The sequence below is a fragment of the Habropoda laboriosa genome, unplaced genomic scaffold (assembly GCF_001263275.1).
Source record: "Habropoda laboriosa isolate 0110345459 unplaced genomic scaffold, ASM126327v1 scaffold33, whole genome shotgun sequence".
Taxonomy (NCBI): domain Eukaryota; kingdom Metazoa; phylum Arthropoda; class Insecta; order Hymenoptera; family Apidae; genus Habropoda; species Habropoda laboriosa.
Window position 1 is genome coordinate 1,450,025 of NW_017100187.1, and position 16,278 is coordinate 1,466,302.

The following is a 16,278-nucleotide window of genomic DNA, read 5'->3' on the forward strand; positions in this document are numbered from 1 at the left end:
ATATCTTCGCCACTAATTTGTCAAAGACGCCACTGAAATTCTGAATCTTCCTCTTTTAACTAAATTTTAAAACACTTCTGATATCGTGAATTTTCCTCTTTTAGGTGAATTTTAAAATTGATAATTAATCTCGCCAGCGGTAAATTCTCCAAAAATTGTTAAGCTTCCTATTAATAATAATTTATATCTTCGCCACAAATTTGTCAAAAACGCCACTGATTTTCCTCTTTCAAGTAAATTTAAAAATTGATTATTACTCTCGCCAACAGTAAATTCTCCCAAAATTGTATCACTCTTTCTAAGCTTCTAATTGTATAAAAATTTGCAAGCAAAATCCATAGCTTGCCCTTCCTAATATCCCCTTCAAATTTTCACGAAACCATATTTCCCTTGGTAAAAAAAAAAAAAAAGAAAAAATCAGAAACTGATGAATCAAAGAAGAAGTAAGACACACACCTACAGCAAAGTCATTCGCTGAAAGTGGGAAAAAAGAAGAAGAATCGAGGCTAAGACAATTTTCCAGCGAGGCTGACAAAGCCCGCTGACTAGGTGGAAGACGAGATGTCGTGGAAGAAGATGAGACGGTGAGATACGAGCGCGATCTAGGAGGAGGATCGTTAGTATGGCCTCGGGACACTGACTCGTGCTACCTTTATCTCCTCGAGTTACCAAGTTTTACCGCGGAGACTAAAGCGCCTCGACAACGAGCACCAGTACCCTGGAGTTATTAGCGTGCCTCGCAAACTTCCTCGAGGCTTTCTCATTCGTTTGCGCCGCGAATAACAGGTGGTATTCCGTCCTTATTCTTCTCTTTTCAAAAGCCACCTACTCGCTTCCCCTTAAACAACCATACACACGATCGATCCTGATACCGTCAGGTTACAACCTGTCTGAATTGGTTTCAGGTATCGATAATTAAATAGCAACGATGGTCTAATTAGAGGAAATTCTGTTGGAAATGTTTCGACGCTCCGGAAGGATGCGATTTTTCTCGGGTGAAGGGTTAAGACGCTGTTCTACAATTAAACAATGATGACTTTAATAGAAAAGTTATGAAATTTAATAAGAAACGATTATTGTCGTTTGATTGGTTTTTTTTTCTTGTGATTCAGAGTCATCACTTTTTCTGAGAATTAGTACATCTTAGACCCTTTACCTAAATTTTCACACTAAATAGGATCGTGAAAATACTTTTCTCCGAAATATCCACTTTTCCTGCACCGTTCGTATTGGAAACGTTGTGAAATTTACAAAGAAACGAATATTGTCGTGTGATTGATTCAAAATCATTACTTTTTCTGATCACTATTTTTCTGAGAATGTGTACACTTTAGACTCTTTACCTAAATTTTCACACTAACGAGGATCACAACTAAAATACTTTTCTCCGAAATTTCCACTTTTCCTGCACCGTTCGTATCGGAAAAGTTGTGAAATTTACAAAGAAACGAATATTGTCGTTTGGTTCATTTTTATTAGCGATCCAAAATCAATATTTCTGAGAATTATCAGCGTCGTTATTGCACACCTTAGGTCCTTTACATAAATAATAACGATATCGATATTAAATTTTCACACTAACGAGGATCTGAACTAAAATACTTTTCCTGCACCGTTCGAATCAATCTGACGAGCTTTCTACAGAGTTGCAGAGGTGGTACACCGAAGGAAATGGCGGTCTAAGGTGATATACCTGGGGAAGAACCGCGAACGCCTCCATCGAGTAGCAGTTGCAGTTGCATCTGCACAAGTTTACCGCCGCGAGTACAATCGTATTAGATATGAGCGAGGAATAGCGGTGCTGAGAGAGCGAGTTTATAATGACGGAACGAGAAGGTCTAGTCACTCGAGACCGTATCATATTTTCTCGGTATACAGCGGCTAGCGCTGATGTTCACGGCGTGGCACACGCACCGAAACGCCGCCACGCGAACACCACCACGGCCAAAGTGCATTAGAAATCAGAGATCAAACAGTTAATTTAACTTTGATCTACGCGTTGTCTCGCTGAAAATATTCTACGCTGCTGCTTCGAACACGCTCCCTGACTCTCTGCGATCCTCTCTCTCTCTCTCTAAATTCACAAAGAAGAGATCAGCGGAGAATCTTGAGAATTAACAATAATGTGCAGGCGTTTCGCGGGAATGCGGGAGATATTCTCTAGATATTTCTGACGGAGGGTGACAAATTTTCGATTGATATTTCGGTACAATTAAGTCTAGTGCGTTCTTGCGTTCCATTTGGGTCAAAAATGACCCGGAAACCGCACTACAGTGAAACAAACGGTTCCAAAGTTTCGTGATTTGAAAGTCGATGGGTCAAAAATGACCCAAAGACCGCACCAGTGTTAAATAAGCGATTTCAAAACCCCTCGAGAGTAACGAAGTTACTAAAAAAATAAGAAAGCGATGAGTCAAAAGTGACCCGAAAACCGCACTAAAGTTAAACAAGCGATTCGAAAGTTTCGCGATTTCAGAATACACGGGAAGCTCTAATTAACAATAACAAACGTTCTTTTTGTTAAACAAGCGATTCAAAATCCTTCAAAAGTAACAAAGTTATTTAAAAAACAAAAAAAGCGATGGGTCAAAAATGACCCGAGTACCGCACTAAAGTTAAACAGGCGACTCCAAAGCTTTGTGATTTCAAAACCCCTCGAATGTAACAAAGTTACCAAAAAAAATAGAAAAGCGATGGGTCAAGAATGACCCAAAGACCGCACCAGGGTTAAATAAGCGATTTCAAAACCCCTCGAGAGTAACGAAATTACGAAAAAAATAAGAAAGCGATGGGTCAAAAGTGACCCGAAAACCGCACTAAAGTTAAACAAGCGATTCGAAAGTTTCGCGATTTCAGAATACACGGGAAGCTCTAATTAACAATAACAAACGTTCTTTTTAACCTACCATCGATGAATCAGACCTGGTGGTGATAATCTAAATGCAGAATTTTCGATAAAGCAAGTCGACTTTTTAGCGAGAAAGTACTCGGCCCCGGAATAATGAGTACGGTTCGTCGAACATTACAGTGCACCACTATTCAGAAAGGCTCTACCAACGCGAACGATCCCGCGTAAATACGCGTAGCCGGGCGTAAAATACGCGCGCGTTGCGGAGGAACATTCTGCTGCCCGTTGTAAATCAACTCTCGCGTTATTCGACCAGCTTCCGCGTGTGCACGTGTGGAAAAATGCTTGGCGCAAAAATTGCATGGTTTTTTAATCTCCGTATCCCGACGTAATTATTTTCTTCATCGTCAGACGCGTATTTCGCCTGGATTCTCTCCACTCGTATAATTACACCAACGTTATTCCACCAGGTACCACCACCTCTCCTCCTCCCCCTAGCCCCTCGCCGCCTTCTTTTCGATTGCAGTCGTCACCGTATCGCAACACTCGCGTTAATGTTTCGTTAATCTTTTACCGATATTCCTGCGTTCGATTAGCGCGCTGTACGCCAGAGTTTGAATTTTTTTCCCCTCTTTTCTCATTTCCTGCGATTCGAAGTTTGGAAATTTTCGGTGTATTCGGGAGAAGGTGTGAAATTGAAGGTCAATTCTTTAATCTAGAGCGCGTGTACTCAATGGTAAAATTAAAAAAAAAGGATTAGCACATTATGCGCGGGAATTTGAATTTTTTTATTTCCTGCGATTCGAAGTTCTGAAATTGTCGGTGTATCTGGTAAACGGTATGATATTAAAGTCCAATTTTTCAATCTAGAGTATGTATATTCAATAGTAATAAAAAAAAAAAAAAAGAGATTAGCATACTGCACGCGGGAATTTGAATATTTTTCTCTTTTTATTTCCTGAAATTCCAAGTTTCGAAATTTTCGGTGCACGTATTTGATAGAAAGGATAAAATCGAAGTTCAATTTTTCAATCCACAGTGTGTACATTCAACAGTTAAAAAAATAGACGATTATCATATTGCACGCGAGAGTTTCAATTTTTTTTCTCCTTTTATTTCCTGCAATTCGAAGTCTCCCAAACTATGAGGTAGCGTTTTAAAATTTTCGGCGTATTTGGTACAAGACGCAAAGGTAAACCCGCAAACCAGTATGCGTGCGTCGAATATAAAAATAATAGCTCGGTCGAAGTTCCAACTAACAGCGACACTGAGTGACAAAGTTCGAATTCGATTAACAACGAAACACGGGGACCGAAGCAACATTGTATTTCGACGATGACGCAGCATTGTTACAGAGGAATACGTGGCCGCAAGTGAAAATTTACGATCACGATTCCAGGTTTGTACGTCTGGGCAGATATGATCGTGCACGTGCACGAATTTAGGTTTGTATAATGTCCTAGGCGTAATTTGGAATGCATGCGAGATCACAGATACGGTATCACGTTTGTGCGCCGTCACAATTACAATTTCGAATGCATACGATTAATTCGTAACACACATTTCTACATTTTTACAATCTCCACGGAAACAACGTTCTACGTACATGTGTAAATGTGATATTCAAAATATACTTCTACCTCTGTACAATTTCTTTCACACACATAGACACGTTTTTAAATTAGAAAATTTTTCCACCGTCAAGCTGCACACGGTGTAATTTTAATCAGGAAATATGGGACACTAAAAGTGGTAATTCGAATTGCAGAGTGTGTTTCGCATTCGTGCAGAGTAGCGCACTCTGTCCGCAGTAGAATGAGTAAGCCATGATCAGACACAGACAGGTGAGCCAAGCTCGATATGGTACAACCTACCGTTCAATCTTTCCCTTCCTACATTCCCCTCGATATTTAACATTCAATTTATAAAAGCACCAAAAGATACAATCTGCTCTCATTGGGATTTAAGGTAACAAATTAAAAGATGGTATTTCAATTATAAATTCTTCTTTGTTTTATACGCGAGGAAGGCGCGTCTCTACGCCATCGATAAGAGATCGACAAGACGCTAAGAAAAACAAAAGCATATCAGCGGCCACCCATACTAAACAGAGGTTACTGTGTTGATCATTTTTACACATACGCACACTCATTCCTCCTCTAATAATCCAACAGTTCTCCTCTATTAACACAGAATATTCCTTCAAATTGACACACACAAGTAAAATTAAAATCCTCCCATCGATCCTCGAAAGAAAAAATTCCAACCAATTCAATCCTCCCTTTCGAAGCTCGCTTATAATTTAAAAGACTTACACACCGTGTGTATAGACGATTCGAAGTGTTTTCAGGCGAGTACACAGGTGCATCAGCGTGGCGAAACACGCATGCATCGAATCCCGCTCCACGTGTGCGTTTATTCGTGTTACACACGTTCGCCGGTTCCCCTCTCGGTGCGAGAGCAAGAAAAAGAGAGAAGGCGGGAGAGAGACGGAGGATAAGAGAGGAGATTAGAAGAGCAGCAACAGCGAGTAGAGAGAAAAGGAGAAACCTAGAGACGGTCCCATGGGATACGTAGAGCTGTGCCATGGCCCGAGGCAGCTCGTCACCTGGGACAGCCTTATATCGGCGAGTACAGTCGCACCGAGAAAGTGCCATTGTACCTAAAGCCGTTTTCCTTGCTCTTGATCAAGAGCCATTCGAGAACAACCGCGGTTCGTGACTCGAAATGTTCTCCCCGTCGGGGATCCACGCCGCTGATAGATAATGTCCTCGAGGAATCAAACGGCGCGTCCTATTAATTTTACCACCCTTATCCCTTATGGATAGAACGGAAATGGTATCTTTCTTACTATCTGTCCTCCTTAACCTCCTTTACCGTGGAACAACCGTTCTCAGTTCGCAACATTGGCGAGAGTAAACGATTCTTTTCTCGTCTAACCCGAAGTAATCATACAACGATAGGCTGGAGGTGAGGAATTTTTAGAAAATTTCAAATTCCACTGATAAGAATGTGACAAAGAACGCCTAATTACCACTTAAAACAGCATCAAAATCCCGGAACGACTTGTTCCAGCTTCAAAGCTCTTCCCAGTACCCAACTTCTTCCTCCCAAAAAAAAAGAAAGAACCAATCCTAAAAGAACTATCCAAAATAAAAAAAAAACACGCTGTAAGAGAGGAAGAAGGAAGACCGGATAGAGATGGAGGAGAAAGAGAGAGAGAGTGCGGAGCAAAGTACACCAAGTGAAGGAAGAAAAGAGGAGAACGAGGAGCGTTGGCGGGTGGTGGAGGAGAGTGGAAAGTGCGAAGAGGCAGCGGGGCCAGATCCCACGGGACTCTGTGCTCTCCTCTGGCGCTGCCAGCACTCCGGGAACGCGAAAGAGAGGCGAGCACGAGGTGGAAAGTGGGTGGACTGCGGGGGAGTGAAAAGGAGGAGCAGGAGGAGGAGGAGGAAAGAGGGAGAACTAATCAGCTCGACGCATGCGCACTGGGCTGCTCTGGCGGTCCCTCGGGATTCCCCTGGCATTCCCCATAATATACCCTCGCCCAACTCCCCTCGCGTGTTCCACCCCTTCGCTCCTCCACGTCCTCTGCCTCCCTCAGCGCCCTCTTTACCTCCGTGTCCTGTTCCTCCTGCACCTCTTGGTTCCTCCACGTCGTAGCTGTACTAGCTACAGGACTTTCCAGCTTCCCACCAGGGAAATGGAGAACTCTGTCTCTCTCTTACGAAGCTCTGTTTTATACTGTCTTCGTTTTTTGTCCAGCTTTTTCCCCTATTTTCTTTTTCATTTTCTTTACTTCTTCTTTTTATTTTTTTGCTTTGTTTTTTTCGTTAGTTAGCTGGAACTCGTTGTTGCGTTCGGGTTAATGATAAATTTATTTATCGATCCGAGGCGGTTGGCGTGGTTCAATTCTGCGGTGAAACCATGGTATTACAGGTTCCGTGGGAATTGCGGGGGAGGATGGTTCATGGCGAGCGAAATGCGTGGAATATTTTAATTTTCGATCTCTCGAAGATGAAACGATAAGGAGACATTTGAACATTTGTATGGATATTTCGCGAGAGTGAGTTTTACGAGAAACTATCGGATTTTAATGGTAGAACGCCCTAAAAAAAATCGTAAGAGTCAGCGTGGTCTCGCGGTGAATTGAAATCTCTGGCATTAAGAAAATGGGGGATCCCGGCTCTCCCGCTGGGAGAACCTCCAAGGTCCTCCGACCTGATGGTGGGTGACGAAAAGTAAGAGGGCGGTAGGAAGATTATGCGAGAGCTGTTCTCGCCAAGCCGTGTCTCTCCTGTCTCTTAAGTAATACTGATAAATATGGATGCATTCGTTCTTCTCTCGTCGCGAAAATATTCGAAAAGAATAGAAATCAAGATTCTACCATTTATATTCGAACAGTTGATAAATCGTAATTCTTCCAGACGATCGTTCCTTTCCTTCTCTCTCTCTCTCTCTCTCTCTCTCTTTCTCTCTCTTCGTACGCAAATCTTCGAAGAAAAACACAGCTCAACGCCTATTCAATCCTCTTCTCCTTTGTCAACCGATATAACGTATGCAATTTCTAATTGGCTGCATCTCTGGTCTGACGAAGAGGAGAAAGGAAAGGCTGGAAAGAAAGGTGTGCACGGATGCAAGCGTGTTGTTGGAATAATCGACACCCAGCGGAGTTTCACTCGCAACAACGCAACCCTTTTTCCGCGAAGAAGGGGAGAGAGAGAGGGAAAAAGAACGTAGGAGAAATCACCCTCGGAATTCTGCTGGTTTGCTGGTGATGCAAGGCGTTAACCTGGCCCATCCCCTCGAGCGACGATCTTCAGGATGAAACCGAGCCAATATTCCCAGGATAATCGTAATACACGGATGATACGCATCAGCGTGTACACGCGAGTATCATCCTATGGAAAGATTCGCCACTCTGCTCGTTAAACTTTCTACCCTATAGCTCGTCCTGCCAGTCATTTCTCAGACGTGTATTAACATAGATGAAATGCCTTTTATTCGAAAGAAGAATCTGATACACGTTTCTAAACTCCCTCCTCTTCGTATTCCACAGAAATAGAGAGAGAAACGAACGAATTTCTAGACCTAGAAGGAAACTTCTCGCCTTCCCTCGACATACTGCTTCGCAACTCAACCAGAATGCTACACCTTCGTCACTCCAACACCTTACCCAAGACGAATTTCATTTAGCAACCACCTATGCACCCCGTTAACACCGCCGCGCCAGCGTACAAGGAAGTCCAGGAAGCCTCGTATAATCTCGCCTAACGATTCCACTGGCAATCTTCGGCCCCATAAAATTTCGCGGCCCGTTGTTACGTAACCTAGCTGCACCAGAAGACATAACGAGAGAGAGAGGGAGAGAAAGCTTTCGAAAGATTCGTTCCTTTTCGACGAAGCGAAGCGCTCTCTTCCTCCCTGGAGGAGAAGCGAGATCCGACTTTTATCCGTTCCTCCCTGTACCGGCCGATTATTATTTCAGCTTACCTTTCGCCAAGTGTACTTGCGCGCGCTTTATACTCCAAGGTAAAACCGGCTTGGAGGAGCTTGGAACGAGGTTGTATCCCCGAGGAGGCCACCGACTCCCAAGGGAGATGCCTCGATGGCTCTCCTCTCTATCTATCCGTCTCTTTCTTTCTTTCCCGTTCTAGCGCACTGACTACCGCTACTGCTGTGTTGCTCCGCTTCTACTGCTGCTCGAGTGAAAACATCGAGGCTCTCCTTCGTTTCTTTAATACACGACCTCGCGCTCTCTCTCTCTCTCTCTCTCTCCTTCTCTGTCTACGCCAACGCTGCTCATTACGGACGAATAAAATGACGCAACGTTAGCGGTACGACACTTCTCGCTCTAGCTGCGTTTATTAACTGGTCGCTTTGGACGGTGACTGAGTAGAGGAGGATCGACTCGTTGAAGATGATCGCGGTGAATGGGTTTTTGACAATTTCACGATTTGTCTTCCTTTTTTCTCTTTTGGGAGGATTTCGTAGAGGTGCGGTAGAGCTCGAGAATTTTTTCATTCTTCGAACAACTTGAGTGTGGAATTGACGAACGTAGAGAACCTTTCAGATTCTTGTCTCTGATTTTTCGTGAATCCAGAATTTCATTGAAATTCAGTTCGAAGCATAATCGAAGGAAATTACGCCTCTCTATTTGGGAAAACCACGAGTTTCGGAAAAATATTCCAGCGTGGAATGCGGGGGAAGCTGGAACACGACGCGTTTCGAGAGTTCGAATCGATGTAATTCGCGTAATTGAGATTTATCGCGTAGTTTGGACGTTCCAGCGTTACAAGTGGGCAATTTTTTTAGTAATATCCGAGTCATTGTCGTGTACTGCTTTTTAGAGTGCGTTCCTTTTTTACAGCAATCCGTGTTAACAGATCGTTTAAATAAAAGAGGAATACAGAGGAGATGAGGCACGATCGAGAAAACTATCCAGGTTTATATATCGTTAAGATACTGTTGTTCTCTGGCAGTGTACTTTGGATAGAATATATCGACATAATAAGCACGCTCGGATCACCTTTGCCACCTGAGCCCCTATTACCATTCTGAAAGGAATTGCCCCGGCTAGCACTTCTTCTCCACCCCATATGCTATGCACCACGTGCGTGGAGATACTGGAGCAGCCCTTGCATCAGACTTAATGCCAGCAGAAACGGGCTGACATCGTAAAACTGTCGATTTTCAGACCTTACTCCGATAGTTATAAACTACGAGGTAAATCGAGCGTGTACTATTCAGTGAGAAAAATCTAACACAACAGAGAACCGAAAGGAAACTCTTTTCTGCGTTTTCCTAGAGGTACTCTGACAAATTTTTAATTACAATCACTCGAAAAAGAAGAAATGTTTGCATGTCGCACTCAGGGGACAAGAAAATTTCGAATATTACATTACGCTTGTTTAAAATAATGTCTAGTTAGGTTAGGTTTCAAAATTTTTAGTTGACCATATTCGTTTTATTTTAATTGGCCACCACGACCCCATCGAGGAAACAATCAAAAGCAGTCAACGTGTTAAAGAAACATACGTTTTTCCTATACCAGGCTTCAAAGGGTTAACCGAACAATTAAAAAAAAAAATTGCTCTCTACTGAAACAAATTTTCGGTCGACGATAAATGTTTGCCCTTTAAAAGAACACATTTTCTTCCTGTATCAGGCTTCAAAGGGTTAACCGAATAATTCCAGACAAATTCTTCCCTTTCAACGAATGATTGGGAGAAAAAAACTAAATCTAGGACACACAACAGACATCTTTTTCCTGCAACGAGACGCCAAGGAGCAAGTCGCGCGAATATCGAAGAAGGAGGCACCGAGTGATCGCGTGAAAACGGGCGAACTGAACGCGTAGCGATTGCACGCGTGCAACCATGATGCACGCGACTGCCAAGGATCCTCTGGGACAAAGGAATCCCATATTCATAGAGTCTAAGGTGGGTGGTGTGTGCTTCTTGAGCGGCTACGAACAATGACGACGTGTCTGAACGCATTGTTGCGTCGCGAGGCAATGTCCCGCGAGAACTGATAAAAGTAATGCACCGACCGCGCCTCCCTCAATTCTTGGCCCATTGTTACATCCGCATAACGATAGTTGTCTGCCGGCAGTGCTTCATTGTGCCGAGTAGATTCGAACGTTGCTGCCTGCACCGAGAGGAGAAGCAACTGTTCGAGAAAACAGACTCTTCTTCTCCCTCCCTCCATCTCTACCTCACTGGGTTAAATGTGAACTGGTGAGGCTTTAAATGGCCGGGAAACAAGCGGATATTTCAACTGTACTCCGTTCGCAAATTCATCCTAACTAGGACAGTTTTACGTTGTCATTCTGTAGAAACAATCTAACCCTTTCTTCGCGTCTTTCAAAAAGTCTCTACATTAACTATCGCCGTTACCGTTGTTCGTGTATCGTTAAAATGTTTCCGTTTGACCATTCTTGCTGCCATACATGATTCTACTTAACTCTGAAACCCAATACCATAACTTTTACCGTTACCTTTACAATTGTGAAAATCAAAGAGGCTCGGTTTATCTCACATTATTGACACTTTTACTAGAGATCGATCGGAATTCTGCGATCCGTGATTCGGTTATCCCTGTGTATCCGCGGACGGGCGTTGCCCGCCAATTTTCTCTTGCTCTACGACTAGGGCTCTGCACTCGTTCGTCTTCAGTCGTGAACGAACCTCCGATATGTAAGCGTGTCGAGTTTTTTATAATAAACTATTTAAACAATTATACTCTAACAAGTGTCTGTTAGATAACCAACCGCCTATTGACATTGAGTCACCAAGTCACTCTTAAGATTAACCCCATAACGCCGTCCCTTCAAAGTCCTGTCCAGCAATTCGTCACCAGAACCAAGTTCACCTTCTCCCCCAAATCCCTTCCTTATAAGTATACCCGAAAAATAAGAGCTGTCGATCTAGTACACAGCAGAAAACCACAACGTGTCACTTCCCTTCGTGAAGTTCGCGCCTTGTAAATTCGGAGTCCGCGAGTATAAGTGTCATCGTTAAAATAAAAGTTATATTGTTCAAATATAATCGATATCTACTTTCCTCCACGGATTCCAACATGTCACTCCCGAACTTGAACCACCTTCACCTCTAACACCTTTGAAATCCAAATCTTTCTTTCTCAATAACTCCCTGTTATTTTAAGAACTTTATTCGAAATGCACTTCAAAAGACACTTGATAGGAACCAACTGAAAATAGCATTAAAGGTCATATATACGTGTACCTATTGCTCGTCCAGGTAAAAAAATATTGCAAAATATAGCACATATTTAAACTGGCAATTTAAAAATCACTTTGTTCGTACCTGTGAACAAAACTGACGTCGAGTCACGCTCGACGAAGAAGTCCAAAGGGTTAACACTGAATTACGCTTTGTGTCCTCACGCTGAGCGGAATGCTGGTTGATAATGGACCGATTGGAACGTTCAACGTATGTGGCTAATACGTCGTTCTCCGAAGGATGGAACAGTTGGAAGGTTTCGAGGACTGTGCATATCGTGATGTTAGATATATGTACCTCGAGCGGTAAAGGTATATCTTTGTGAGTTTAGCTGATTCGTTACTAATGTTACCAAGGAGATGGTTCATTGAATATAGGCGGATGTCATTCTACAACAACTATATTCCAATAATAATGTTTCAAGTTTACAAAAGTTTACAATGGTCTAAAGATAAAGTATACCGGTCGATTCTTGACTGCGCAAGAATCTTCCTTCTCGACTTTACACGGCGAGTACGTGGGGGCGTCGTAGACAAGAATGTCTAGTTGACACTTCCGAAATAAGTATTAAAACTCGGTTGCTCGAAAGGGAGTTCAGCCCGATCTTGCTTGTGTCAGACGTCGACTACGAGAATACTGCTCTACTTCAAAGTTCAGAGTGACTCTGGCCCGAAGCATCGGAAATCATGCCCTTGTACACGCCAAAAATCTGCATTCTTGGTGGTGGGGGCCCTAGTTTTTCGATGAGAAACTCAAGGACCTTCTAGGGGGTGCGCGCTAGGCGGAAGTCTCGTCGCCGCCGTGTCGGCTAGTCTGCGTACGTAACAAGTGAATGCAAAAAATATCTACACTAATTACGTAAAAAAGAGAAATATCGATGCTCGATGTACCTCGAAATTAAATCCACTTATCTAGTGAATGCAAAGAATACCAGCACACCCACTAATTATACAAAAAAAGCAATATTTGTCTGTTCCAATTATCCCCAAGTGTTACGATCGAATTAGAAGGTAAATGAATTAGTTGAAAATGATCTACTCACCCTCGGAATGACGACTGAAAGCTCTCTGCAGCTCCTCTTCCTCCTCCTCCTCCTCTTCGTCCTCTGAAAAAATCCCAAAGAGACGAGAAACCGTTATCGCGATTAATTAATTTCTCGTTGATCAACAAGGAAAGGGAAAAGAGCTTCTAACCGACTGGATTTACGTAAACGTTTGCCAACGACGGAAAAGTATTTAGTAACACTCACGCTTAATTCCCGTCGTCTCATTATCCTGCTCGGTTACCTCCAGGACATTCTGCTCGTTCCCGTCGTCCCACTCTTCGTCTCCTGCGGAGAGACAACCAACCATTAATTCCATTGCATTTGCATATCAGCGACGAAGAATAAAATCTGTATTTGCGAAAATAAAAGACATAAGAAGTTGAAATTGTGATTCTTCCAGCTCTTTCTCTCTCGCTCTCTCGAGGTTCGCGCGAACATTGCCGCTTCCTCCCTCGAACCATCCACATCCCAACCCTGCCACTCCTTCTCGTTCGCAACGCGATATACGCGTGTATGAATATGAATTCCAAGTAACGCGGCGAGAAACGATTAATAACACGCTTTTTGCAGAGGCCGTCCAACGACGGATGAAAAAGATTTGTGCGGCGTAATGTAACGACGCGAATAAGTTTAACTCTAACGAACTGCGTTTCACCCAGTTGGAACGCTTCTTTGGTGAAATGTGAAAAGGTAAATTCGTCACAGAGAAGTAATTAAAAAAGAGAGAAAAGGAAGAAAGGAAAGCTGAATTATTATCGCGGGCGATGTATGGCGTTAAAACTGATTCTTCGTCCCAGTTACTTTATTGCGGGTAAAAAATTTAACGATCAAGCGTGTAATTGTGTTTCCCCTGTGAAATGGGTGTAAAGGTACTGGAGAGTGTGTGGAGAAATTTGAAAAAGTAATTAGAAAATATTGCGTTGGGGCAGACGTTCCGGCGGTAAATATTGTCTCCGAGAGGAATTCTCGAGCGTTCAAATAATCACTTAAACGATGAATTCGCGAATGATTAGAAGTTACGGTGAAAAATTCTCAGAAATGATGCGCATCCAAAAAAAGGAGAAAACTCGACAAGTATTGGGTTGTGTAAAGTGAAATTTCGGATTGAAAAGTATCACAAAGAAAGTCTCAAACACTCTGTTAATCACTTAACCCTAGTGCGTTCTTCGTTTTGACTTTTAGGTGAAAAAATACCTAAGACCTTACGTGTAATAATTTTTGTTTCCAACGCGACATACGAACCTAGACAATAAACGTTTAAAGCAATGTTAAGGAACGTAAGCTTGATAACAGCAAAAATGACTAAAAATATAAAAAGGCGGTGGGTCAAAAGAGACCCGAAGACCGCTCTAGGGTTAAGCAATGAATTCGTGAATCATTGGAAATTACAATTCGTAGAAATGATACGTATCCAAAAAAAAAACTCGATAAATATTAGGTTGCATAAAATGAAATTTCGAAAAAGAAAAAGAAATTCTCAAGTACTTCGTTAATCACTTAAGCGATGAATTCGCGAGCGATTAGAAATTACAGTGAACAATTCGCAGAAACGCAAAAAAAAAAAAAAAAAAAAATACTCGACAAATATTAGGTTGCGTAAAATGAAACGTCGAATCGAAAAGTCTCCGCGAGAAATTCTCAAACGCTCGAGTAATCACTTAAGCAAACGAATTGGCGAACGATTAGAAATTACCGCAGAAAATTCGCAGAAATGATAAAAACTCTTCCAAGAGGATAACGAGTGAATTTAAACGAGAAGATAAATATCACAGAACACCCACTCGTTCGTAAAGAGCGCCTAAACGAAGGAGAGAAAAGGATCGATCGCTAGAGTATATGTATGTACACGTACACATATACACTGCGTGGCATAACACGGCAGATCAGCAAGTTGCCTCGTCGAAGAACCGTTCGTTGCTGTATATCATCAAAAAGCGAAACGACGAGCCGTGTTTTCAACATGAAATATACCCCGCGTACCGCCACTGACGTGGCGCTCCCGTATAGCAGAGCCCATCCGTTTGTCACGCGGGACCACAAAATTAAACTTAAAAAATTACACCCCTGTCCACGTGGCCAACAGGTCGTTTGTTATTTTGCATAGGCCGTCTCGCTCTTTATCGCGCTATCTCGCCAACTATCTCTCTCGCACCGTCACCGACGGGAGTTCGCCGGATAAACTTGCCACTCCGGCCGATTGCCACCGTTTTCGAAGGTGTCGAATGCGGATTTTTTTTCGGGAAAACCGAGCGGCCTCAGCTTTTACCTAAACGAGAACGTTTGTCACACGACCGGCCGACTGATTAACCCATTTGCATGCCCGTGCACACCCGTTTGTAATTGTTAGCCCCTGGCTCGAAATAGCTAAACGATTAGCTGGCGAGAGGGGACGCGTTTCCGGAAGCAGAATGATAATAGGAGGATTGGACGGGGATTCCAGTGACAAATTGTCGAATGTTTCGCGGGAATATCATTCCTCGTGTGATGCTTTTTTCTTATCTTTCGAGTGGAAATAATTCGGAAGAGAAGAGTTTTTTTCTTTCTTGACACGAAAAAGCGGAATGATAATAGAAGGATTGGACGGGGATTCGAGTGACAAATTGTCGAATGTTTCGCGGGAATGTTGTTACTCGTGAGATTTTTCTTATTTTTGGGTGGAAATAATTCGGGAGAAAAGAATCTCTTTCTTTTTCGATACGAAAAAGCGGAATGATAATAGGATTGGATTCACGATTATTCCTCCCGATTTTTTCCTTATTTTCGCCGAAAATAATTTCTTTCTTTTTTTCTTCATACAAATACGTAATTAGCCTTCGCTAATTTTTCCAAAATAAAAATCCAAATAATTCGGAAGAAAAGGATTTCTTTCTGTCTTCATACTCCCCCTTCTACAACAAATACGAAAATTACCCTTTCGCTAATTTTTCTCTGCCATAATGAAACAATCTTCCATCGATATATGCAAATTACCCTTAACCAATGTGTCCAAAATAATTCGAAAAAAAAAGAATTTCTTTCCTTCTCGATCCTCAAGTCTATAAATCTCCCTCTTCTCCAACAAACACGTAAATTACCCTGCGCTAATTTTTCTCTGCTGCAATAACGAAACAATCCCCCCGTCGATGTATTCAAATTACCCTTCACCGGTGTGTCCGACAGTTTCCAACCCAACTCTCTCTATCGGTGGAAGATTGCATTTCCCTAAAGAAGACCGACCGTCCGCGCTGTAAAGAAGGAACTTAATCTGCTGATCCGAGAGACGAGACAACGACACGTTTCTCCATCACGATAATCGCGAAACTTTGATGAAGCTTCCCACCGCACCCGGCAAAAGAAGAAAACTCCTACGAACATCGACTTTATTGGAAAGTGGATGGGAAGAAGAGCGAGGAGGAGCGTTCTCCTCCAACAGGACGGGGGCATTAGCCTGCCGTTGGTGTAGCACAACGAACAGTACGGAAGATGGTCTTAAATATTCTACAAGACATCAGAGCCAAGGCGGCGGTGCACCCTTCGATTGAACCTTCGCACCCTCCGCGCCCTGTCAGCTGTCAAGGCTTCTGTCGAGGCAGCTCGCGAGTGTTCCTGGATACCACCACTAGTTAATGCTTCATCCATCATCGAGAACTCCTGCCGGCAAG

The 16,278-nt window shown here is 42.8% G+C and overlaps 1 protein-coding gene across 1 annotated transcript in view; it reads right to left on the reverse strand.

Moving 5' to 3' along the window:
- The window catches only part of LOC108579466 (zinc finger protein 423 homolog), a 104,913-nt gene that overhangs the window by 75,717 nt on the left and 12,918 nt on the right, over nt 1-16,278 (reverse strand). The window contains exons 2-3 of the mRNA XM_017943011.1: nt 12,842-12,922; nt 12,635-12,697 (exon numbers count right to left, since the gene is read on the reverse strand). Of these exons, the coding sequence (XP_017798500.1) occupies nt 12,635-12,697; nt 12,842-12,922 (144 nt within the window). The remainder of the gene's footprint in view (nt 1-12,634; nt 12,698-12,841; nt 12,923-16,278) is intronic.